The sequence below is a fragment of the Branchiostoma lanceolatum genome, chromosome 1, assembly GCF_035083965.1.
Source record: "Branchiostoma lanceolatum isolate klBraLanc5 chromosome 1, klBraLanc5.hap2, whole genome shotgun sequence".
Taxonomy (NCBI): domain Eukaryota; kingdom Metazoa; phylum Chordata; class Leptocardii; order Amphioxiformes; family Branchiostomatidae; genus Branchiostoma; species Branchiostoma lanceolatum.
This window is the reverse complement of record NC_089722.1, coordinates 17558089-17584827: the sequence shown is the minus strand read 5'-3', so window position 1 is coordinate 17584827 and position 26739 is coordinate 17558089. Positions and strand designations below refer to the sequence as shown.

General features: G+C 43.8%; 3 protein-coding genes across 4 annotated transcripts; 1 reads left to right on the top strand and 2 right to left on the bottom strand.

The window, feature by feature from the left end:
- Window positions 1-21: 21 nt before the first annotated feature.
- On the bottom strand, window positions 22-19268 carry LOC136438578 (trafficking protein particle complex subunit 11-like). Of its 2 annotated transcripts, XM_066433445.1 has the most exons (19): window positions 19239-19268; window positions 18271-18354; window positions 16758-16961; window positions 16153-16314; window positions 15579-15760; window positions 14971-15169; window positions 14098-14322; window positions 13427-13705; window positions 12945-13118; window positions 7088-7319; window positions 6442-6634; window positions 5796-5997; window positions 5213-5413; window positions 4488-4823; window positions 3705-3877; window positions 3160-3331; window positions 2271-2537; window positions 1390-1557; window positions 22-746 (listed from the first exon to the last, which is right to left on the bottom strand). In XM_066433445.1, the coding sequence occupies exons 2-19, from the start codon at window positions 18331-18333 to the stop codon at window positions 702-704; spliced, it is 3477 nt and encodes a 1158-aa protein (XP_066289542.1). In that variant the 5' UTR covers window positions 18334-18354; window positions 19239-19268; the 3' UTR covers window positions 22-701. The 2 variants fall into 2 exon arrangements, with proteins under 2 accessions (XP_066289542.1, XP_066289549.1); XM_066433452.1 differs by lacking the exon at window positions 18271-18354 and having other exon boundaries at window positions 19239-19256.
- On the bottom strand, window positions 8082-11845 carry LOC136438592 (uncharacterized). The gene has a single exon (XM_066433465.1). The coding sequence runs from the start codon at window positions 10762-10764 to the stop codon at window positions 8575-8577; it is 2190 nt and encodes a 729-aa protein (XP_066289562.1). The 5' UTR covers window positions 10765-11845; the 3' UTR covers window positions 8082-8574.
- Window positions 19269-19486: 218 nt separating the features above from the next.
- Window positions 19487-26330, top strand: LOC136438562 (uncharacterized). Its single transcript, XM_066433405.1, has 4 exons — window positions 19487-19638; window positions 20430-20605; window positions 22082-22132; window positions 22340-26330. Exons 2-4 carry the CDS (start codon window positions 20479-20481, stop codon window positions 23365-23367), a joined length of 1206 nt encoding a protein of 401 aa, XP_066289502.1. The 5' UTR covers window positions 19487-19638; window positions 20430-20478; the 3' UTR covers window positions 23368-26330.
- The last annotated feature ends 409 nt before the right edge of the window (window positions 26331-26739 follow it).

Here is a 26739-nt window from a genome sequence, read left to right as displayed (position 1 = left end):
ATAAAAGAATTGAAACGTATACTTGTTGCTTATGATGTTTTATTTCTTTGCTTGAAAAAAAACAACAAAAAAACATCACTTTAGTATCATAGTATTGCACTGAGTAAGCACTATTTATATTGTGTACTGTCCAAAAGAAAATTGAAAGTTGAGATTCTTAACACATAACATTGCTTACACTTGATATCGTAGCTATCAATATCTTATCATGTTACCACAGTATTGCATTCTAGAAATTTTAGAATAGGAGCAAAACTAGTAAAATAAGACATGCTGGAAGCATAACCTTGGAATGTTCATTTCCATTCACAAATTCATTCAAGGCACTGTCCACCGCCACGAAAACAGAGTCAGTGCTACTACTGGGATGGAAGGATGCCTACCATTGTATAATACTGCATGGAACACCTAATTCAGAATTCTTATGTCATCGCAAGTATAACATCTTTACTAAGTATTGGAAATGGTGAAATAGAGCATTTGATTAAATTCAGAATCACAATGTTATAGCAGAATCCGTATTTGTCACAAGATGCTAAAATCGTCTGATTTTTCTTGAGCCTTAGATTTAACACTGATGTTGCTTTAAGTCTGTAATGTAACTGTACATCAGGGAGTTGAAGATCTCTTGTATGTCTTCTTTGTGGAAGGAATTGACTTTCAGTAATAACTTAGGCCTGTTCAAGCGGCTACTAGGGTCCTTAGCTGCCTGCAAAGACTTCTTCCATGGCTTCCTTTCCAGTAGGCTGTGGGTAGAAACAAGAAAACCAGTGAATTCTTATAGCAACATACAGATGCAACAACACACCAGCTTCACAGGCACACAGCATTGGCTATTTAGTGTCCTGCCTGGGCAGCCATTGAATCATTTTAAAGAAAAGAAATTTCATTAAGACCACAGACGGTAAAATGTTATAGATGAATCCGCACACATTGATTTCCACCTGATTTCCAAAAAAATGTATTTCCTTTCCACATTGAGCAGACTTGTCAAAGTGACATCAGTGTGGTAGCTACTAGTATATAGCATTTGTAATGATACTTGGCTACCACACTAGTGTCACTTTCTACACTTCTTGAATACAGGAATAAAAGGCTGTGATGACATGTTCTGTCGCTTCAAATTTTGTTACAACAATAATGGCCTTTACATTTAAAAGTTAGGCATCTAATGCTTTTTTTTGCCTATCTTTTCCCTGGCTCTCGCATATTATTCAGAGACTGCAGAAGATGTCGTTAAAAAATCAACTTGATATGGCCTAAATGTAATGTAATGTAATGAAATTACTAGTACGACTCCAGGAAGATTAGTGAAGTATGTATCCTGTACTGTCACTGATGGAGATTTTTCAAATAAATAAACAAACAAACAAATCAGTCAACACTAACCATAATGAAGACATGCGTGGGCATCATCTTGCTGATGATCTGGTCGGTGGTGCCGGGGTAACGCAGCATGTTGACGTGGAGACGGGGCAGTACCATGTGGCCTGACAGCAGGGGGTACAGGTTGTAGGTCAGGATGTGTTTCCCGTAGGGCAGCAGTCGGAAATGGACCTGGATAACATGGCAAGAAGGTTGGACATACAGGTAATAAGATATGCAAGAAAAGAGTTACCTACTTAGGTTGTAACTGGATAGGTTTTGAAACAGACAGACATACATGTAACTACTGAAACATATGTGCACACATCACACTTATTCAAAAGAGTAGGCCTGGGATTTTTTCCCAGTGTGAGTGAATCAAATCAATCAAATCAAGCAGCACAGATATTTTCGGTATGCCTGTCTTGAAAAGGTGACCTTTGTCAAGGAACACCTGTTCCGCCATACCTTCCACTTTGTTGGACAAACATAATAGATAAATGAATAGCTATAAGAGCAAGTTGTAAGACTTGTTTGTGTGCAGAGAACATGAAGCAATAAACACAAAGTTTATGTAAAACCTGTTTGTATCCTGAGAAATAACTATGGACACACAAACAAACACACAGACAGACACAGAAAACAAAACCTCCACGCATGGAGATAATAAGCAGCACAGATATAAGTACAAGTCTGTAAGACCAGTTTGTGTCCTTAGGACATGAAGGCTTCGCTCAATGACTATGGACACACAAGCATATTACAAACTGGTAAACAGACACACCAAAAACAAAACAAACACACACACAGATATACATGTAAGAGCAAGTATGTAAGACCTGTTTGAGTCCTGAGAACATGAAAGTTTCACTGAATGACTACAATGGACACACAAGCAAACGAACCTGTTTGTGTCCTGAGAACATGAAGGCTTCGCTGGGCTCCATCATCACCTCCATCTCCTGCACCGTGGCCGTGCGGTTGTGCAGCGCGTACGTGATCCCCAGGGGCTCCCGCACGCGGCCGTGCGCCGGGAGCTCCATCTCCACCATCACGGGCAGGTTCATGATCGGCACTTCGGGGAGGGACAGCACCGTCATCACGTACGGGATGGAGTCGTCCGCGTCTGCACGCCGCCAGCGGATAGAGTACTCGCCCATCAACACACTCCCCTGGTGGTCAGAAAAAAAAGGACTGAATGAATGTTCATCAACTTCAACTTCGATTACCCCCAAATAACCCCGCGAGGGGCAAAGTAGGGGGGGAGGAGGTCCCAGGCTAAGGTTACATCAATCTGTATGCTTTGTATTTGTATGTGGTTTTATTTGAGTCGTCAGCATCCGCATGCAGTCAATGTGCATGACTTGTATAGAGTACTCTCCCATTGAAACACTCCCCTGGTAGAGCAAAAGAAAGTATCATATGAACATTTAACCACCCTGTATGTATTGTATTTGCATGTGGTTGTATTTCAGAAGTCAACTTCCACACGCCACCATCGGATAGAGTATTCGCCCATCAAGACACTCCCCTGGTAGTGTAAAAGAAATGATTATATGGAAGTTAAATAAAGTATGCATTGGAATGTCTGCCATGTCTGATAAATGACTAATTCTACCAACTCAGCTGAACTCCTGACGCTGCCGTGAGCCTGACCTTTCCAATGATACCATCTTCCCACTCACTTCCTGCCACTCTACTGACAGTGTATTCAACTAACTACAAAAAAGACGTACCGAAAACAAAGTCTCCATACACGGAGGTAACAAATGCCTTGACTAGATATGGCCCTACCTGATGTATCTTATTGAGTGGCGCAGTGAGACAGTAACAGTCGCTGGCCCGGTCGTTCTTGTTGAGCTGTAGCTTGTGGATGTGGGACTCCAGCTGTCCTGTGGCCGGTCTCAGCGCCTCCGTTAGCTGAAGCTCCGTGGAGCTGATGGTGATCGACCACGGCGAGACACAGCTGTAAATTGAAACGAAGAGGCATCAGAATCAAGTTGAAGCTTACTACAGAGTAGGCAAAAACATTGCTGAAAAGAGAAGTTCAGTTCAGGCTCAGTTCAGTGCTGCTTGGCTGCAAACTGTACAGTCAAGCATCTGGATACCTGAAAACTTCAAGGTCTAAATCAAAAGAAAAGGAACCTTTTGAATCCTGAATGAGTTTCCAGGAAAATTTCATATACAAATGCTGCAGTTTGTGGATGTTGGTGAGCAGCAGAAAGGGCTTTTCGTAATGTATCTGTTCCAGTGCATCCATGAGGAGGGACTTGAGGCACTGATGGCCGAATAGAGCTATTTCGAGTGTAAATAAAGACACAAACAAACAAACATTTTACCTGATGTCGGTGAGCAGCAGAAAGGGCTCGTCGTAATGGATCTGTTCCAGCGCGTCCATGAGGAGGGACTTGAGGCGGATGGAGGCGTCCACGGGCATGACGGTCTTGATGGGCACAATCTCCTCCTTCACACACGTGCAGCAGATAGGAGACGCCTGCTTCCCTATACTCACCTGGGGAAAAGGGACGGACATGTTAGACACATGTACGGTATATTCGTCACTGTATTAATCTTGAAACTTTCCTGGTGGTTCTGTTTTCTCTGCTTTCGCAGTAATCTCTCCTGCACAGCTTGTATTTCCTGTATGAAACTAATAGTGTGTACATTGTGGGTGAGGTGTTTGTTAATTTCCTTTGCAAGTGACCTGCTTAGTTGTAAGATAGATGCATGAAATGGATCTTGATGTAAGGTGTGAAATCACAAACAATTACTATCCTGGTTTATTTTGTTGTATTTGGCGATTAATCGTGTAGGGATGTGCCATTATACTGGATAATTGTTAATGATGGTTCCAGACTTTAATGGTTTGGTCCATTTTATGTTATGTCATTTTTATCATGAAGCACTATTTCTCGATTAGAACCGCGAGTTCTATATCATCTTGTGACACTTTAGTACCTATGCAGCTAGCGACGGAATCGTGGGTTGTATGTGAAAAGTGAAAGCGGTATCTAAAGAATTAAAAGTATTGACCCACATTAAAAAATTTTAAAAAATGAAACTGCTGTGCTACGACTAAAGGCAATTTACCAGTTATGCAAAATAAACAAGTCCCATCTCACCTGTATGTTGTAGACCACCCTGACACTCAGCATCCTCTGTCCCACCTGCAGACAGCGCATGTACATCGTCCTGGTCACCTTCTCCCCGCTCTTCAGCGTCCCTACGCTCAGCCCCGGGGCCTGGGGCTGCGGCTTGTCGATGAACGTCTCTGCGTCCTCCTGGGTCGGGGCGTCAAAGCAGATGTGCGTGGTGCTCTCCAGGGACGTGTCCTGCCCGTCTTTTAGCCCGACGTGGAGAGAGACCTCGGTGATCTCGTCGTCTTCCTGGCTCTCCACAGTCAGCTCCACAGCGTAGAACTCGTTAGCGAGCGCCGGCGGCTTGTGTTTGAGCTGAACCTGAAAATTGGAAAGGTAGTCTTGCGGTTATGGTTGTTGACTTAGAATCTAAAGGTTCTGCTGGGTTCAAATCCCCAGCAGAGCCCAATTGTGTGCCCTTGGGAATGGCATTTTACAAATACTTTTTGTATTTCCTAACTTGACTGAAGTGAAAATGGGTACTCAGCTTTGGTAATAGGCATGTCCTCTTGGATGGGACATAAAGCTAGATGTCCTGTTTCAGGAGGTACACCTCAAACACGTTTCAGAACCAGCTACATTTATCAATAAGAGTATAGGGGTCCATATACCGTATGTCCCTTTGTTAGCGGAGCAAACCTTACAGTCCAGTCTTCCAAAGCTTGGACAAAACGTGTCACGACTTAAGTCTGTATGCAAACCAAACCAACCTGCACACGTGGGGGTCTGGGTACCACGGAGATGGAGCTGACCAGGCTCAGTCCGTCCCAGTCGATCTCCGCAGGTTGGTCCTCCCTGCGCCTTCCACTCATCACCCTGGGGGCGGTGCTGTTGGTCGCGGCGTCCCCTCCCCCTCCCTGCCAGTGCAGTATCGCGCTGCGCGTCCCGGGCGTGCCCAACTCCAGGGCAACCTAGCATGTTGATAGAGTTATTAGGAATTAAAGTTAAATGATGTACTCTGTATTTCTGAAACAAGTTTTAACTGTTACAGTAATTGCCAACACATAAATTGGAATTACATGTACACAAATTTTTGACTGTACAATAGTCAACACCAGTGTTTGTTAAGGAATGAGCAATCCACTGCTGAGATGACGTCACGTTATGCAGATAAGACACGTGACTCGGTGAGCAGTGTATCATAAGTTGCAGAAAGTCTGTGGCGCCCCCCGTCTCTATATTTCTGTTATATTTTATTTGACCCTTACCTCTTCCCTTATGACCTCAAGGAAAAGCGGCCTGTGTGCCGATATGAATAAACAAAGATTCAAACAAACAAACAAACAAACAAACCGAAGTGATCTCGACTTTCCGCCCGACGTCTTCCACCGTTGGAATGAGGAGGAACTGGTGGTGCTTGACCTGGCCGGGCACGAGGTAAAGGTCACCCGTCTCGGCATCTCCCGCCTCGCTGTTTGCAATACCTCGGCTGTCCGCTAGGGTGCAGTTCTTGTTGTAGGCGGGGTTGCTTAGCAACACGGACAGCTTGGAAAACCTGTTGTGGGTCAGGTATAAAGTGTTTGCTTCAGATCTATACAAAAAGGCTTAATGGGAAACCACATTTTGGAATTTTTTAAAAGCTACACAATAGCATCTAGTATGGTTTTCTGTAAAATCTAAAGGACTCTGCCATATAATAATATTATATTTCATTTGGAAACATTAAATAACTTTATTAGAGACACAAACTTATAATTAGAATTAAAACTTCATCAATGAAAATAAAGTATGACCTGTTACTGAATAGTACGAAATAAACAGAAGGAATTTCTTGCAAGACATCTCTTCACACTTTCTCTCACCTGATACAGACGGGGCACCTAAAACACAGGTGTTTTCAACTGATAGGGAAGGGACACCTGTCCTAACACACGAGTGCTCACCTATGGGAAGGGATACCTAACACACAGGTATGCTCATCTGATGGGACACCTGATACCTGATAGGGAAGGGGCATCTGACACACAGGTACACGTCCAGAACCATGTGCTTGTCCGGTGGGTTGGAGGCCAGGGAGAAGCCGGCCTTACACTCCACGAAGGGCACCAGGTTCTGCAGCTCGATGGTGAAGGGCTGGGCGAGGGTCTGTATCGCCTCACTGGTCCACAACTGCTTGGCTTCCTCTACTGCTTCTGGAGAAGGGAGTTTTGTTGCAGTTAGATTCACTTATCCAATGAGAAGCTCCAAGTAAGGTGTGGCAAGAATGGGAGGGCTGGCAAGTGTTTTGATCTATAAGGTTCACATCTAAAGAAGGAGATTGTACTTTGGAGCATAGAAATAAAATACCTGTATCGTGAGTGTGTAGCCGGTGTAACCTGTTGAATCTTCAGCGTTACACACCAGTTTCATAGACATGCAGCACGGCAGCAGCTAGTTTTACTAGATACTCATGATACTCTAAATACTCATCTTAAGATGAATATTTAGAGTATCAACAAATTTCCAGACTACATGATTAACACATTTGTTCATCATGCATATGCAATGTAGTCTGGAAATTTTTCCTCCGTCTTCAAGTCACATCCAATGTATATTTGTTTTCATTTTTGGTGGCACTAGAGTTCATGTACAAATTGTCCTATTACCTGGAACACACTCCGGTTCAGGTTCGGGCGGGTCCCCGGACATCACACGGATCAGGTTCATCTGGATTCTCGTCTTCTCCTCCGCGGACGTGAGCGTGTATTGACCAATCAGCTCCAGGGCTATGGAGATGTACTCCTGTACGTTTGCCACCAGGTACGCACACTTCAGTGCACAGGTGAGGATAGAGGTGAGCAGGGCCCACCAGCGCTCACTACGATAGTCCCACAACACCTGGAACAGAACATAACACAACACAACACAACTGTCAACAAATTAATGGATAAGCAGAGCATAGATTGAATATATACATGTAAATAGTAAAAAAAACAGACAGATTAAAAAAAAACAATAGATTAAAAAAAACAATACCTCCCATAAATTAGTAGCCTCTTCCATTGACCCCATGACCTGGAAAATCTATAGGGCGTATTCAGGGCTTACCCCTAAGTTGAGTGGCACAATCTTTGAACTCGTTTGTAGTCCCTACTTAAAATCTTTGAAACCTTTCTTTTCCTTGAAAATTTTTGCCCAATCTGGAGACTTTTTTAGTTGGAAGGAACAGGTAGGGTCTTAGCTTTCCCATTTTAGTTGAAAATTGTTTAGTTTAGCAGTTTTGGTGGCGTAAGAACATATGTGAGTTGTTGGGTCATGCGGATGGGTATGGCTGGAAACTAGGTCAGAGATAGGGTCTGTTTACTTCCGTGTGGCGTTTTGCGAGTTTGAGCTGTACAACCCTCTGTTTTCTTTGCATGTTTATGAAGTATACCCTTGTGACTTCCTGGTGGAGAAGTGTTTTTAAGATTGAATTTAAGGTAAGTACTTTTATAGGGCCTTACTTTAGTGGGTCTTATCATGGGCTCCAATGGGAGCAAGTAACTTTGTTGTCATCCCTGTACCGCCCCCCTCCCCCATTGATTGTAGCGACTTTTATGGCCTATTTATGTAAATTACTAGCGTTATTTGATCCGACACAGATCCGACAGACACGTGGTGCATCTCTTCATACAGATTTATTCAAATTCTCACACATTTCTCAACGTTTCACCGTTTTTTTGCGTACAAAATGGCGGGTAGCATTGCAGATTGGCAGAGAAAGTACAAGGCTAAGATAGAGGTTAGATTACAGAGACATCCAACAAAGTCATGTATGATATGGCAGGGAGCTAAGAGTTCTAGGAGTTCTGGTGTCTACGGTGTGATCGCTGTGTCCTCGTTTCCCGGTATCAACCTTGATAATCCGACAAATAGGACAGTTCACCGCATATATTTCATGGCTGTGACAGGCAGGATGGATCTTGGAAATCTTGATGTCTCTCATCTATGCCATAAATCCCTGTGTGCAAATATAGATCACCTCTCAGCAGAGCCACGTTCTGTCAATAATTCCCGTCAGAGATGCAATTTCAACCGCGTCTGCCGCAAACACGAAGGCTACCCAGACTGCATCCTTGAGGATTGAGCGAGCGATGTAAGTAGTTCTTTTGTTTCAGTTGTCTTCTTCGCCAGACCACTGTGATGTCTTCTTCGCCTTTGACCAGGTTGGCCGTGCTTCTCCATCAAGCCTGTTGTATGCGTGATCTGATGTACCTCTTGGTTGTTTCTTGGTCGCTTTCCTTCTCGGCCTCTTGCTTGGAATCTCCTCCTCTTTCTCGCTCTTGTAGTGTCCTCTTTCTTTGACTTTGGTTGCATGGTAGGCTTTGAATAGTTGCACCCTCCTAGCTTTGCGTCGTCGTTTAGTGCCAGCTTCTCTGTTGTACGCTCTCTTGTAACATTGGTTGTTCTCCATTTCTTTCAGGGCATCAGCTGCTGGTGACCTTGGAGAGAGGGGTGGTAGCCCGGCAGCCTGGCGCTTGAGCAGGATCGAGGCAGCAGTTCCATTGTTGGCGCTGTGCACGGCTGAAGCGTAGTGACCACAGAGAGTTCTGGACAAGGTACGGTTTTTTGGTACCGACTTGCTGAACTGCCGATTTGCTGATTCTACTCTGTTGGTGTTTAATCCGTACCTCGTTGCCTCTAGTGCCTCTTCTCCCAACCGCTTTGCTACTATCTTCCTCATCTCTTCTCTGTCTGAATCATTCGGGCACAGGTTTTCTTTTGTGCTGTCAGGAAAGAAGCTGAATCCCCATCTCTTGTCTTGGCCACTGCATGCAAGTGACTGGGCCCTGCAGAGTGTGTGGTCCCCATCCAAGTAGCAGTTTACAATAGCATTTGATGCCTTCCTCATCGCCTCCTCCATCCTGTCTTTGTCCTTCCCATATTTCTCACGTGCTTTCTTGTGCTCAGCCTCTAGCCGCTGTTTTAGGTCGTCCCCAAACCTGTTTTGGACCCGGTCTCTCTCTTCCCGGGTCCTTCCAGGCCACATTTGGGGACTCCACTTTCCTGTGGTCACAGATCGTGCAATTCTTCTGGACAGATGGACAGTGTCAGCCAGGGACTTTGTCGCCTCACCTGTCTCTTCCTCCATAACCTCTGACAGTCCCTTCACAATGTGTCCATCTCCATCGTGTACCAGGTGGGAGACTCTGAGATGATTTTTAGCCAGCTGCTTCCCCATCTGACGGCCTAGCTCAGCCTCATCTCCAATCACAGCATACCTGGCAATGTTGGCAGTGCACTTGTGGGGTGTACGTATGCCCAGGTTACACTTTGAGCATAGTTTGTTCCTCAGGCACACTGCAAGTATCTTCTTCATATTCGTCTCGTTCTCAACAAATGTTCCGAAGGCGTGGGAAGAGGGTTGCCCGGGTTTGTGACCCCGCCCGGAACTCAGTGGACTCTGATACCGTGCATCAGCTTCTCCCTTGATCGGGCTGTCCGCTGGTTTCCCTGTAGCTGCATTCGCGGCTTTCACTTTCTCCCCCCATCTTCTCATGTCCTCCTCATTTTCTTCCTCGATAATGTCACTGTATTTGTTAGCTACCCACTGCATCCCACTCTCACTTGGCACAGGTAGGTCCAGTGTTGCAGCAATTTCTCTAAAGTTCTTTGGCCCAATTGGATTATTGAACAGTGCTACCTGTAGTGCCATGTTTGGGACAGCAATCTTCTGTCCCGGGCCGTCTCCCTCCACTTCATCGTAAAACTTGTACGCAAGAGAGGTGTACTCACAGAAGGTGCAGACGAACGTCTCTGCTGAGGCTAGACCTCTTATCTTCTCTCCCCTTTTGGACAACCGCACCAGTTCTTTACAAGGAGGATCTAATCTTCTGTCGTCATGCTCTCTCTGCGAGGTGGCACAAGCCTTGATGGCAGCTTCAGCCAGCCAGATTCTGTAGCCTGCTATCTTGTCTTCTTCATCACTCTCATCTGTCTCATCCTGCAGGAGCTTGTCTATCTTGCCTTGTGCTTCCTTCTTTGGCCGAAGAAGTGGAGGTCGGCTTTTCTCCACTGCTATCCTGGCGAGGTCGAGAATTGGGTTCCCCTCTCTGTCTGTGCTGGCCATAAGCTCGTACTGTTCCTCTGTCGGCCGCTGGTACTTGGGTGGATCTTCCATTTCTGCACGAGGGACCTGTCTGCCATGGTTCCATGGTGCGTGTCCTTTCTGGAACTGGGCTCTCTGACGGTTTGCACTAGTCTTCTTTTTCCTTGGCATGATGGCTCCTATCCTCTGACAGGCCAGGATGAAGTCTGACTTTCCTTGAGATACCTTCACAAGTTTATATAGGGTTTTTGACATAGCCTGGCAGTATGTTATTAATGGCCCTAGGCCCCCGGGGAGGGGGGTGACTTACTGGGAAAGCCCAGGAACTACAAATTGAGGCCAGGAGATGCTCAGATTTCACTCTTTCCAAGAATTCTCATGCAAAGTCTGTGATTCAGGTGTGTGTGTGTGTGTGTCAGGGCCATGAGCGAAGCTCAAGCTATGCCATAAAGTGAACTTTTATCACTAAAACTGTACAGAAATGTAGAGATTTGACTTCTGACCTACTTTTGAGGGACAAACTTGAAAAATGCCTCAAAACCTTATAAAAGTGTTGAGAAAAAATGAAATCATGATGACTTTGAAGGCTTAAACCTTTCACCTTCCTTGTACTGTATCAAGTTTTGACAATATTTCTCTAAATGTTCAAAAAAGTGCTGCTACTCTATCTCTGTCCTGGCATGTAAACACTGTGTTCACAGCAAGCCAGAGACCTGCCATGGCTGCCTGGCCCTGCCTGACACCTGTTTGATTGACGGCTCTCCTATGCTCATTAGATGTCAGACAGCTTTGAAATTTTTTGACATGTCTTAAAACTATTCCCTCTTTAGGTTTAACTGTTGACAACTGTCATTCTGGTCCTTTTTCCATCCCAGTAGGGCTTACCCCTAAGTTGAGTGGCACAATCTTTGAACTCGTTTGTAGTCCCTACTTAAAATCTTTGAAACCTTTCTTTTCCTTGAAAATTTTTGCCCAATCTGGAGACTTTTTTAGTTGGAAGGAACAGGTAGGGTCTTAGCTTTCCCATTTTAGTTGAAAATTGTTTAGTTTAGCAGTTTTGGTGGCGTAAGAACATATGTGAGTTGTTGGGTCATGCGGATGGGTATGGCTGGAAACTAGGTCAGAGATAGGGTCTGTTTACTTCCGTGTGGCGTTTTGCGAGTTTGAGCTGTACAACCCTCTGTTTTCTTTGCATGTTTATGAAGTATACCCTTGTGACTTCCTGGTGGAGAAGTGTTTTTAAGATTGAATTTAAGGTAAGTACTTTTATAGGGCCTTACTTTAGTGGGTCTTATCATGGGCTCCAATGGGAGCAAGTAACTTTGTTGTCATCCCTGTATTCAGTCACGTGACCCTCCCCCTAGCAACGAGCACTGGCGGCCATGTTGGTGCTCACTTGATAGTGGAGCCCTATGGAACTCTCCGTATAAATAGCAGATGTTTTCTACGCCATTCACAATTTCCCTTCGAAACGTTTTGTCTCATAATCATGGTGTTTGCCTCGTGGTCAGATGTTGGATTGGGACTGATAAAGCACACACTGATCGGGTAACAGTAAGATTGGTTTGGCGTTTCTAGTGTAGGTGAGGGAACATACGAAGGGACTAACGACTGAAACAAAAGTGGATTTCTGACATACGAACAGCGGATCTAAATAGTTTAAGTTTGAGAATCAACGTGAGTGCATGGAAACCTTTGTATCTGGTCAAAAAGCAAATTACAGGCCCGTTGTGTAACACAGTGGCGGCACCGTGTAGCCGTTGCTTGAGATACGTTCGTAAACTGGGGGGTCTTTCAACGTCGAACTTTCCCGATCATAACGTACTCCCTGTCAACAAAATTTTTCACGACACTCAAGACACTGTACTACGTGGTTGCAGGCCTTGGAACACTTGTATGCTGTGAACTGATTTTATGCGTACTCTGTAAACAGTTTAGCGGCCATGTTTGTAGGCAGCTGGGGAAAACATTTCCTCGCTCGTCGATAATGGGTCATTTCCAGTAGGTGAAATTGGATTTTTGTAGCGAAAAGGATGTGAGGCTGGAGACTCTTTGCATATGATAAAACAGCGATCAGACGACTTCGCATTCCTTGGAAATTTAGAGACCGTAGGACACCGAGAAACTTCGCTGCAGGGTGAACACCAACATGGCCGCCCACGGAGGGCAGGGGTGATGACGTCACGTGAATACGCCCTATAGATCTAGTGCTACCACTTTTTGCAGCCTGCGGGTAAAAGATTTTGACCTCTAAATCAACCCTAAGCTTACATCCTGTCAGCCTCGAGTTACCACAGTCCTTCCCCCTCACATCCTCAGTCACTCCATATTGGAATACATACGGACACACAAGAACACAAACAAACAGACGCACCTAAAACAAAAGCTCCGTACACGGCAACAAAAGATTCCTAAGAGAATAAAGAATGTGTTACCCTTGTGAGCAGTGTGAGCGCCTTGCCATAGTCCTTGGCATGGTAGTACTCCTCTCCCATCTGTACCATCAGGTATCGCTTCATGCGGGCTGACTTGTACTTCTTGAACTGGGCCACAGCACTGCTGAGCAGGGGGATGATGATCCAGGAGTGGTCCACTGTCAACTCTAACAGCTGTGGGGAAATATTGAGTTTTTATGTGAATTTCTAGGACATATGATGTCAATTTCTTGCTGATTCTGTCTAATAGTATGCATTTTGCCACTGGCTCCCACAAGGCAACAGACATGAAATATAGCAAGAAATTGAGGACAGGAAATGAGAGTTTGATAGCCTAATCTGGGACTTAACTTCCAGTTGATTCGTTAAGCATGTGGAAATAAGTGAGGAAACACACACATACTGACAAACCAAAAACAATACCTCCCATTTCACTGAGGTACTAGAGTACTAGTAATAAAACAAGAGACATAAGGCCTCACCTGAAGTGAGAGTATCCCCTCTCTCTCCTTCTGAGCGTCTGGGGGGTCGATACTCTGGTGACCTTGCCGCCAAGGTCGCTGGCCGTAGAAGTCCAACTTGGCGGCCATCTCCAGGGGGTCGGTGCTGGGGTACTTGGCCGTGGGGTCGCACAGTTTGCAGCAGAGCTGTTTGCGTGTGATGGCGTGATTGGCTGCCTGTTGGTAGTAGAAGCCTGGGTGCTGTGTCTGGATGGCCGTCAGGCCGAGCTTGATGGCTTCATCAAACAAGTCTCCAAAAACCTTTTTGATGTCAAAAGGGAAAAAGAACAAAATGTGATTTTTGGACCTGCAATGATAACAGAAACATTACTTAATATTTAACAGAATGTTTCTTTAGACTTCATGTATCTTAGGCAGAGTACTCATGCTTTTAAGAGAATCTCAAATAAAAGATGGCACAGTGACTGATTTCAATTTCAATGTTTTCATCTTTTTCCAGTGCTAAATTATCATCTTGGTAAGAATAACATGTTTTACTAACAACAAGTCATAATACTGAGTGTAGGTCTAGTCAAATATAGTGCCGGTCCATAACATTGATGTTTCAGTATTTTGGACCTGTACTTTTGATTTTTGTGGCACTGTCATCATCATCATCATAGCACTGTACCGGTATTATTCCAATCTTATACCTGAAACTGCTTGGAGATCCAGCTGGAGTGTTCGAAGGCGAGCTCCGCACATCCGACCTTGTTCTTGAACAGGTCGACGTGTTTGCGGAACTGCGCGATGGCGTCCAGCGGCGCATTGTGCTGGAAGGACAGGCGGCAGATCTTGTAGTTGATGAAGCCGGAGACCGTCTTGATCTCCAGCATGTTGGTGTCGTGGGTACGGACCTCGTTCAGGTGCTGGTAGGCCTGGGAAGGGGGGCGGAACAGGAGTGAGAAAAAGCATTTCGATTTTTTGTAATTTTTTTGTTCTACTTCCTTGCTTCATCGTCAATAATCTTTGACCTGTCTTAAGTATTCTATGGATAAAACACTGCATGAGGTGCTTGGAAACTCTGGACTCAGGCAAATTTTTTTTCCTGTCACCTTTTTGGGACCTTAACAGCACTTTTGACCTAACTTCCTGTTAGTGCTGACGTGCCTAGCATCTACATGTAAATGCCAATTGCGGAACTGTAACACCACGTTCCTCTTCATGTGGACACATACCAATACGCAAACAAACAAAACAACTGACTACAAAACCTCAGTTTTCACAGAGGAAACAGCATGGAAAATGCTTCCCCAGTAGCATATTAACATACAGATGGGATGCTTATAAAAAGGAACTTGTACTTTAAAATTTGTATGCTATTATTCTCTTCACATGGCATTGAAGGGCAACAGCTCAAAAGAACTGAGAAAAAATGGTTGCTAAGGACAGGTGGTTGCTAAGGTGGGGTTAACTATGTAAGAATGGGAGGGACTGTTTTTATGTGGCTTGTGACTGGAGGTGGTAGCCTGCGCCAGGTATTTGCCCTTCTAGCTTTGACTGTACAGCATTAAGAAGTAGTCTACCTGCTTGTAGTGTTTGAGTGCTGTATGCGTGTCCTGTTTCATCTCGTTGTAGAATGCGATCTTGAACTGGTGGCGCACGAAGAGCAGCTGGTGGGTGGTTTTGTTCAGGAACTCCTTGTGAGACTTGACCCGGCGAGCCTCCATGTGGTAGTAGTTCTGGGCCAGCTCGTAGAACGCATTCTCCAGACGTATGATATACCTGCAATGGGTGGTGATTTTAGAACGTGAAGCAAAGCATTACAACAAGTGATACTTTAAAACAGCAGAATTTTACAGATGAAAAATCAAATTTTTGCGCTATTTTTAAGTTGTAGGATGTCAGTAACATGCTTTTCCTTTCTTTCGACATCGTAAAAGATTTGTTAGGTACGGACTTATCTCGTCATTTGCTTATTCAGTTTAGGTCACAATAACTACAACACAATCTAGGTGGCAAGGTGGTCTTGTGGTTAGGGTTGTTGACTTAAAAGCTGAAGGTTCTGGGTTCGAATCCCTGGCGGACCCGAGTGTTGTGCCATTGGGAAAGGCGAAAGGCTCCTTTTACCTATTTCCTCTGTCCCCAAAAGAGCTAAGTTTGTTACCAAAACCTTTATGTTACATGTACATACCCAAGAAGGTGGTCAGTGTGGGGGAGGACGAAGAGGGATTTGGCGGACAGCTCGCAGGCGCTACAGAGAGCCGCAGCACGCTCTGCGGCCACCATGTCTTCCCCAGGGGGGAGGGGGGCGTTCTTTTGGATGAGGACAACTGCCACTCGGGTGCTGCGTCCCTGTAAACTGGCTCGTACCACCTAAGAATGTAAGAAAGAAATGTCTCGAGCACAGTTTAACAAACATATACTAGCGTGTGAGGTTGCTAAAAAGCTTGGAAATTGGAAGCAAAGTTTACTATATAACACTATGTCTCTTAAATCACACCATACTTTTCCCCTCCAACAATATACAAGTACAAGTAATAAGCCATGCATTTGTACAATCTTTCAGCCTGTGGAATCAGTGTGGATACAGCTATAGTGACACTGTGGCAAATCTAAGGTAACGACCAAAGCTGTTGACAGCAATGTTTTTATGACTATTGCTGCAGAAAGTGGGCTTTACTTTGTGTAGACTAGTAAATTTCCAATTTTGAGGATGTCTGACTGACATCAAGAGCATGGAAACAAAAACTGAGTATCAAAAGTACCTCCACCCTAGTGGCACATTCCATCTGCTTCTCCCTCCAGAGTGGTTCATCCCAGTCGAGGTCGAAGAAGACCACCACCACGGCCGGCACCATGTTCAGCTGTTTGTTCATCCAGCCTGTCTTCAGGATCCCCTTGGGAATGTACCACTCGTAGGACTGACGCTGGGAAAGGACAAGAAGTATGTATCTGGTTTGAAGTTGCATCACATAGCACATGTATCTAAATGGTCAACAGCATCAAGTAATGCATGGTCTGTAATGTGCATGGGAATGTGAAACTCCTAGCAAATGTAACATTAGGTACAGAGGTTCAGGTACTACTACTAGGTCTGGACCTGTACCTGTATCTAGATCTGTACCTGTATCTAGATCTGAACAATTTGACCAAGTATTCAAGTGAACCTACTACATCCTAAACAGTATCATGCAAATCATGGCTCAGAACACTAAGTAAATGCCTTTAACGGTACTCAAAAACAACCTTAAGCTTCCAGGAAATGGCTGGTACACAAAGATGTATATCAACTTTAAGCAAGATGAAGATAATCAAATATATCTTAAAATAAAGTCAACACCGACAACAAAACTTGAAGTCACATCCTTACCTTAGTCTTGCACTTCGGATACTCGTGGTCGCCTGGCAGTACACGGAACGCCAGCGGGACTCGGTCTGCCCGTCGGTTGGCGCTGAAGGCGTCCCAGATGGCGCGGTGCACGGCGTTGTACGTCACGTCCATCCCCGTCAGAGCGACCAGCGCCAGCGGTCGGCAGCACAGCTCTGTGGGCAGCTCCCATGATGTGGCCATGGTCTGGGGAACACAGGATAAGGGGTGGTTGGAGCTCTGCATTATGATGCATGTACATGTAGGAACACCCCGCCGATTGCTTTTCACCTGAAGAGCATGCAAATTAGCTTGCAATTGGAGAGGGATGGACTAATTAAGAATTTCCCCTGTAAGTGTAATGGATCCCCTTAATACACCACGATCCTCTGCAGTTCCCCAATGGTCATATAGTTAGACCAGGGAATAGATGGGATAGGGTGATAAATGTAATATAGGAAAAAGACAATCAGAGATGGCAGACCTCATCCCCTCAGTGTCAGACAGTAAGGGCCATCTAGCAGGACATGGAGAAACTGTACTGCAGACACACACACAGACAGACACGGAGGCAGGACAAAAGCAGACATTAATCTCTTGAAGGGAAGTAAGGAGAGAGGGTTTTTTTTCTTTACATGTGATGTATCATTAGCATCTTTCAAGCAACTGTTACATTACTGATGACGGGTTATCCGTAGAAGCTGGACAGAAATACTAGATGTTAATTTCTGTGAATAAAAAAGACTCACACAATTCATGATCATTTAGTGGAGAGACAGAAAATCACACTGATTAAGATGGGGAAAGAGAATCTTTCATCAGTGTTTATTATTGTAATATAAGCATTCCATCACAGCTACAGCTGCATGCTGTTGTAGACACACCATAGCAGGTCTGAACAAATGTCAGAATATGTATAATCTCACAGCAGAAGTAGAAACTTAAGGCAAATTTTTGTTCCTCAAGCTCTTGGTTCCTTCTTCTGGCACAAAGTCTGTATTCAATTTTTGGTTACAAGGTAAGGCAACAGAGAGAGAGGGTAACAGACAGAAAGAAGTCAAGACTCAAAGATCAGTTGCACTGTTACATCAAATGTTCTAGGTTTACATAATCAAATTCAGGGCTATTAATTGTAGTATATCCTTGGTTGATCGAAATCCTGATCATGCTCTTGTAGCTGTCTGTCCACCTTGCTTAATCAAAATTATGATCAGTATCAAACTAGAATCATTGTTAGATTAACAGTGAACAGGTTTATAGGATATCTTAAGCTAAAGAGGGTCTGCATTCTCTTTCCCGTAAGGCGTAGGCAGCTTATTGTCATTTCCCGTAATTCGTAGCCATCTTTGTCATGGAATTCGTAGCGAGGCGACCAAATTTTACGTAATCACTTTTCTTGGTTTTAGCTTAATACATGGGATGTTCTTCTGAATTCAGCCCCCCATGCAGACCCTCCTTAAACAGCACCCAGTTGTTATAGCATCCCTGATCCACCTGTAAAACTCCATACTTGTACCTGTGGTGGTACCTCTGGTTGCGCAACACTTTCGCTTTCCGGTACCTCCCCCGGTTTCTCCATCTTTCCGCAGTTTCCGCACACCTTCACATGTTGAAGTAAGTAAACGAGTTAAACCATTAACCTATTCATTCCTTCAGTTATATAGTCAAACTAGCACTTGTGCCCAAGTGGTTACCTAAGATCTTGAAACGTCTGTGGTGGTTTTGATTTCACAAATTCATGACAAGTTGCCAATAATTATAAGCTAGTTCACAGTTGCTACTACGCATGTGCAGTGTCAAAGGTGAAGGCCCCTGGCTTGTAAACAGTTCTCGTCTCGACATTGTCTTGATTTGCATAACAACGCCCCAACGGGATTTGTTTACGTCTCGAGGGCCTTTACCTTTGACACTGCACATGCGTAGTAGCAACCATGAACCATGACGCTTATACATACACCATGACATACGTTTCCAATGCATTGCTGTACCACAGAATTGTTTCAACCGCAAACCTAAAACACCGCCAAATACCTCTCACTCCCTTTCACCTCGAAATAAAAACCACTGCCAAGGTAAATGAATTTACAGTAGTGTGTGTGTTCAATAGACTCGAAAATCTGAAGGTCCTGTGTCTTTTCGAATGCTTTTTTCCTTACACGCGAACGTCTTCAAATACATGTAGACTGACTGATGCAAACAAGGGTATAGAGAAAGAACTACTGCGATAGAATTTAGGGTCTATCAAAAATAAAACCACCTCATCAAGCAAAGAATTTAAGCAAAATCTATCACTGCGCCCCTCCCCCTCACTCATATCCTCGGGAAAATAGAAAGAAATGTTTCTACAGCCAAAGCGTTAACGAGGTCGATTTTAGCCCTATTAAATCAAAGTACTTATTGTTTTATCATACTGTAAACCTCAACACAGGAGACATCTTAGAAATGTCTAAATTTTGCAAGTTTTCTGCATAAACCGTGACCCACCTTCTAAAAAAACTCTGAATGACTTCTGACCTACCACTACGTCATGGGGGCAGCGTAACACTTCACAAAAAAACAATACAATATCCATTAAAATGACAAATTAAATCACTTTCAAACCTAATATTTTAATGACAAGGTTTATTATATAACTAGTCAATTATACACAAATTTATATTTATTTTGAAGTGGTGTGATTACCAGTTTAAAGGGCTAAACTAGCAAATGTGTTGTTTTGCTGCCCTCTTCTTTTGAGACATGCCGACATGCCAAAGATGGATGCTGAATGTTGATGTGAGGAAACTGTTTTCCCCAAGTCTAGGAGCCAAGCTCTCGGGATCGGGGACAAATGAAGGGATATGTGCAATTCCAAGAGGCGCGTGTGATCCTAGCGCGTATGTGGGTAGGTCGTGGGTCTGTTTTTACGTCATTTAAAGACGCTAGACGTACTGGTAATCTGTAGACTGTATTTGTTGTGATGATGTAGCCATATATCGGACATGTCGGAGGGGAGGTGGGAAGAGGGGATTTGAATTTAAAGGCCGATTTTGTAACATTTTGGCATCAATTGGGTCTAGATAAAAACCTAGGTTGCTTCACCTCTAAAAGTGCTGCCTCTTTCCATGCGCTTTTTTAAACCAGAAATGCGGAATTATGTCTTGGTCTATCATAATTGGAAATTATGTTATGTCTTCCTGCATTGTACTTGCAATCAAGTAACAAGTAAGTAAGTAACTTCCTGCATTGTAATTATCTGAAAAGCATTTTTTTTTTAGGTGGCCACTCATCAAAGCACTGAACTAATTCTTACTGTAGCACTAGCAGCATCTCTCTGCTAGGTCAGAAACATCAATGCTCGAGACAAGCATGACTTCACTGACCCATTAGGACAAGGAGGGGTTACGAAGGCTGCTCGGGAAATTCCCTACCCCATTTAGGCCGGAATGTTTTGATCCACTCACACCGGGGCATGCCCCTACTCTTTTTCGAAAGATGTAGTGGGTTCTTTTACGTGCTCAAGGTGTGACTCTCCTCAAACTTGCCTTGATAATGTTAACAATGCATATCACTGACAAATGCAAAACATATCCATCAATCAGACTATATATCAGAATCTTTTGTAATGCCATGTACAAAGGATATTGTTGCCATGACTAATCTGATTAATTAACCCTATTCCTATCACCTTCGCAGTGCTGGCAGCCACGTTAATTTGATCAAATCACTCCGCCAAGGGGAGAACATGCCGGCATCGGTGGAGGACCAGCTTAGATCGGCGGAGAGCGCTCTGTCGTTCCTGCGGGACGAACACAGCCGCACGCTGTCGGGGCTGCACGAAGAGATCGACCGACTACAGACCAGATGTAAAGGTACATATCAGTATTCTGATATGTCTCAGAATTCTCGCCAGCGCCCGTCCTCCCGTCATTTGACGGGTTTTTGTCGCTCATGACGGACAAAATTTTTGCCCAACCCGTCATTTTTAATGGACAAATATCGGTGTGTAAAGATATTTAGACAGAGTTTAGAATTTTGCGAAACTCCAGAGGATCACCGGAAGTTTGCGACGAGGGCGATCTAGATCATTTCAAATGCCCGCCGGCGACAACCCCAGCCACACACAAAGAGCGCCGTGGTCACGGTGGTGGATATTTGGTGGCCGCCGAAAACTCAGCGTCATGCGCCGCCCTCCCCACAGTTTTGGCTGGTCGCATCGGGCTGACGTTTATTTCTGTTTTGTCCCTCTCGGTTCACCGTCAGTTATTGTTATCAAAGAAGCCTGAAAATTCAGAAATATTCCTATAGCTAGGCTTTCTGTAATCTGTAAAACATTATTAAAGTTTCAAGCCGCGGCGGCTGAGTTGAATGCGCTTTCTTCCCATAAGAAATGGTAAACAGGCGTCAGATATTCTATTCCACCAATCACAGTGCGTCGTCTCCGTCGCGTCAAGAAAAAACGACCAATGACATGCGAGTCTCGCTACTCGCGGGATTTCAGCTAAGCGTGAATTTGCGAGATGTTAGGGGAATGGCGGGGATCGCAAGGATCGCACGACGAAGCGGCTGTTGGAAGGCTTGAATCGACAACTGTTGAAGACATTCAGTGCAGTTACCGGAGAAATTAACCGTGGAAAACATGGGGGAAAAAATGGACGTCTTGATGGCGTTCTTTCTCAAAGTAGGGTGTCAAATTCCTCATTATGTTCAATAATTACAGGGAGCATACGGGACAAGTGTTGAAAAATTTTAATTTTGCCGCCGTGACTTATTCTGTGTGTATTTTTTGTAGGACGTAGATACGTAATAAAGTTTTGTTGTGCTTGATTTTCTTTTCTTTGTCGATTGTATACAACATAGAAATGTAGCTTGTGTGTGAACATTCGATCTTACCGCGAGTGATCGACGGCACGCCTAGGCCTTCCCCCCAAAATTAAGCCTGAAACCCTTGTGTAATTTTTCACCGAAAGAGATGTCATTAAACTAAGCTTATTCTACCAAGAAATTTGCCCCTCAAAATGCAGGAAATAGCGTTTCAGAGGGTCTAGATTCCAAAATTTTCCGGGGGAGAATACCCCCGGACCCCCCTAGGATGGTCACGCCTCCGGCGCGACGCCTCGCGCCTTCGGCGCTCGATATGTTCTTCCCCACAGGAAAATTGAAATGACGGGTAAAAATTTCAGGCTGGCGAGAACACTGGTACATATGCTGTCTGGTATATATGAAGAATGTATATACTGACCAGGGCTTTGTCTAAAGAGTTACAGGGGCACTGCTCCTCTATGCCCTGACCACTTTAGAAATGATAACTTCAAATTCTCTAAATAAAAGTTCTTTTTTTTTTTCAGAACTTACCTTCAGCCTAACCCTGCAATCTTCTCAGAGTCAGACCAGAACAAGTAAGTATGGGTTTTAGGGTTCTAAATGAAAGCACAATTATAACTTATCTAAGAAAAGGCTGAATTGAAATTAAAATTACATATCATTATATATACCACAATGACTGAATCTTTATTTCCTGGCTTTTTGATAATTGGTTCATGTAACTTGCATTAATATTTTACTGACAGTCTTTGTGTAAAAAAAAACGTTGTGTTATCTTGCAGAGGAACATGATTCACTTCAGCGTGGAGCAAAGAAATCTTGGAGAAAGCAGCTGTTTGACCCCGACAGCGTGCTGTCCCATCCAGTGTTTACTATGACAGCGCGGGACAGCGTTGTTTCTCGAGGAGCACCCGACAGCGCCAGGACAGCTGTTGGTCAGGAGTGGGAACAGCTCCAGTCTCTTATCGAAGAGAAGGAGAAGAAGATCTACTACCTTGAGAGGGAGCTTCGCCTGAGAGAGGACTCGTACCTGGCTGAACTTGCACGGAAGAATCGCCAGGTGGCGCTCTTGACCAGAAGACTGCACTCGCGACCGGCAGCCATCGTGCAGATCAGCACAACCCCGCGGGTCGTCAGGAAGACAAAAGCAAGAAAAGCCAGCGATGACGCCAACCACGTTGGTGAGGAGTCTGTGTCGGAGAGTGTTAGTGCTAATGGAAGTAGTGACGACCACTCTATACTACAGAAGAAGTCTACCCAAACCAGGCTGCCGAGCTTGAGCACGAGCTTGCCATCATTTCCTCCGCAGGACAGAACTATGTCGGCGGTTGCTAGACGCGGGAAGGCGGGCAGCGCACACGTGTACATGGGAGGTCGAGCAAACGGTAAACCGTCCCCCGCCGCGAAACCCGACGTCGACCACAGCAGTCGGCAGTCCAGTGCCAAGACCACGCGGAGCCAGAGGGTGAGCGCAAGCAGCACGGCGTCCAGGAAACCTCCGCAGCAGCAGGGGGGCGGCAAAGGTCACCAACCCTCGCCATTTATCGTGGACATTCCGACAGAACTGTTCCTCCAGATCCGCCCAGCACCTGCCATCCTGCCACCCATCGCCGGGCGAGGCAGACACGCGTGGCGGACACGCCGTGGCAGGTCGATTCAAGCACCGCTGGCCAAACACCGCGAGGTCGAGACTACAGAACGCCCGCGAAAGCCCCCACCCCCCGCTGTGGAGAGCATCGTGGTAGGAACCGTGGCCTCGCCGGGCGCAGAGGTGAAACCCGTGGAACAGAGCCGGGCTGACTGCAGCTAGGATCGTTCTGTTAACTTTTGGCACACTGAAGTAGCCGATGGGCACCCAGTTCCTTATTGGTTACACAGAGTTAGGCAGTAGGGAGAAGCTTAAGAAATAAGAAAGAAAGTTTTCAGTTTTGGACCTTTCAACCCAAAATCATGTTTACTCTACTACAGGTGATTCATTCCTTTTTGTAAAAAAATGATTGCTCAACAACCTGGTAGAGCTTTATCAGATTCCAGGAGATAGTCCAGTTCTTGCCATATTTACTCCATGTAGCAAACGTCAAACTAAACATGTTTAACAAAAAGGGAACAGTACTTTTTGGGGTACAAAGTTTGCACTAGTCTATCATCTGTAACATCAATAGCAACAACTTAACAAGCCATATGTTTAAAATGTACATTAAATGTCTGATCACTTTCAGTTCAGACACATAAGTACTTATACATGAAGTCACACCTGAAGCAAGTCTGGCTGCAAGTCTAAGGCTCTCAGTTTATAGCTAAAGTTGTCATTATCAACCACAGGAGACCTGGATTGTTTCAGTTTTCACCTAGTATAAATTGTACAGTTATGTTTAATTCTAACTTATACATATACTATATACTAACTTATAAGTGTAGTTACTCTATTGGCATTGCAGTTTCTGCACTGTAGTATAATAATATACTCCATGACTCGATAAATGTGTTTTGAGAAGTATTAGCAGGATATTTTACATTATGTGTCAAAGTATTTTATGTGTAGATTTGTGTTACATAATCTATATTGTACAAATTCAAATTAGACTCACTAAGGTGATCTGGCTTAATAATACAGCCTTGATAACGCAAGCCTTGATACAAAACAGCTTGTAGATTAGATAACTTCATATACATATATATATTATGTTAACCTTGTCTTCTGATGTTATGTTCATGTAAACCTATTTGTTAGACTTGCTAAGTCTGAAATTTTTGAATCTATTGTGCTTGCAATATGATCATGGACACTCAGTCTAGAGTATGTTTTGCAAACGATATGTATACTATTACATATCAGTTGATATTGTTTAGAGAAGTGAACATTACTGGAACTGGTATCTATCACTATCAGCAAGCTTCAAGGTGAACTGATGTTTTATTTCATGTAGCTCTGTGGAAAGATTTTTTGAGGGTTTAATATTACAGTTATCTGGTAGTGTATTGTGTACATTTATAGGTAGGAATCAAACCACATGCAAATCTCCTTCTGGGGCGACTTATATTTACACAGTTAACAATTTTTTCCTATATTCTATGTGTCTTTACAAGAAAGCCATAATTCTGTTTTATAACTGTTATCTTAATTGTTATTTCTATTAACTGCTTATAATGGTGTGAAAAGTTAACTGTGGGGAAGAAGTTTTGATGTTTTACTGTCCTAAATGTGAGTGTGAAACACGGACAAGCCGGCCCCTGGCTGGTCAGCGATCATATTTCTCTCTGCTGCTTGTGCTGCTGCTGTTGTTCTGAATTGTGTGGACTCAAGGTGCAGTCATGACTTTTAAGGATCATGTGTTCCTATCATTAGTTTGTACTGCAGGCTTGATTGAAAGCTTAGGTAAGTTCTAGTGAAAGAATGTCAGAATTTGTTTCGTTTTTTTTATATTTCATGCGTCACATTCCAACACTTGATATGTAATGCCAGCTTGCTCTAAAAGAGCTCTTATGCCACTTGACATCTGTACGAGCCAATTTCAAGTACAGGACTGTTGGGTTCGCCGTTATGTCATGTTTTGTCAGTTATGTGACTCACATTCCAAAGTTGTAATGGCAATGCTCAGTATAGGATGTCAAAACTGACATTTATGTGAATTCTATGTAATTTGTGATCAATGTACGTTAAGTGAAACTGAGCTTATATCCATGACATGTACAGGCTTGTTTTAGTGCAATATCTATATGAATATTTCCTTGATAGATGTAATATGTATATTCATGTCAAGTCATTTTAAAGATGCAATTTCACTGTGTACGTACATGTGAGAAGGCAATATGTTGATCCAACAAAGTTGTGCCGGCCCAAAGATTGTGTGGCCATGTACCAGGCCTCTATTTTAACAAGTATTCAACATTTTCAAGGCACAATCGCTAGAGGACCTACATGTAAAGCAGGCATTAAACTGGACTGCATCAAATTGCGCCAACTTTGCAAATTTTCCCCCACGGTCAAACTGACGTGTTCATGAAGCATTTGCACATGAAGCCCAACTGAGGTTATTGCTGATCACAGTGTTAATGAATGAATGAACAATGATTAAAAGTGAGATGCGCAGTCACGTGGTAAAAGGATGTTCACTTGTGAGACTTGGAGCAACATAGGTAAGATATTATGAAATTTTTAATGGCTCCGTTTTTGGCAAACCTGCACCCAGTAATGTCATTATGAGCATTTTTTAAACATTTCCAAAAATTTACAATTAAACATAACAGATGGCAACGGTTTGTGCAACTTCTAGCAGTCCAGTTAGATGTTGTACAGTCACTCTGTCGGTGAATGATGTATCAATGGCTCTACTACACAAACATGTATAATGTGTGCAAAATTGGACAAATCCTACTCTAGTGGCACCTTTGTGTGAAAACCTTCTCCAGCAGTTGGAGAAACACAGTGAACAAGGTACTGAGTGAAATTTCTTGTTGCTTGGGCACATTCTGTACGATATTGTCCCGAAAGTGTTCACTGTAACAATTTTAGTGGTACAAATGTATTAAACATAAATGTAGCTGTATATTGGTATAGAGTCTATAGGTACGTATGCAGCCATATTAGATGCCATATATCTACAGTTAAGTGAAATGTACATGATTGTACATGAATTAACACTATGGAGCTGACTTGTAGATCAAAAGCCACAGTAACTGTGTCTACTGTATATTTTTCTGTGAAACCACTTTGTAATAAATGTTATGGATACTGCTTCACAATAAAGGGTCTAAAAAGCCATTTAAGAAATATTTCTGGTTTTGTAATTGTTGTAACTGCATGTTAGGGGGGGCGACTTCTACTGTTATTTATCTTCTGAGATTTACTACATTAGTGGAAAGATTGACATGTGACTATCACCGTAACAAGATGTAAACCCAGAGACCAGACTGTAAGGTTTGAACCACTCATACTGGAAGTGCCCCTACTCTTTGAATAAGCTGTTGTTTATCTATTTATTTGTTGACATTTACTACATTTAGTGGAAGGATTGACATAACACTCGGAGTCTGGGCACTATCACCGTTACAAGATGTTAACCCAAAGACCAGACTGCAAGGTTTGAACCACTCACACCAGGGAGGGCCCCTACTCTTTTCGTTAAGTACATTTGTATGGAGGCATCTTAAACCTGTTTGAGGTTTGGCTCTCCTAAAAGAC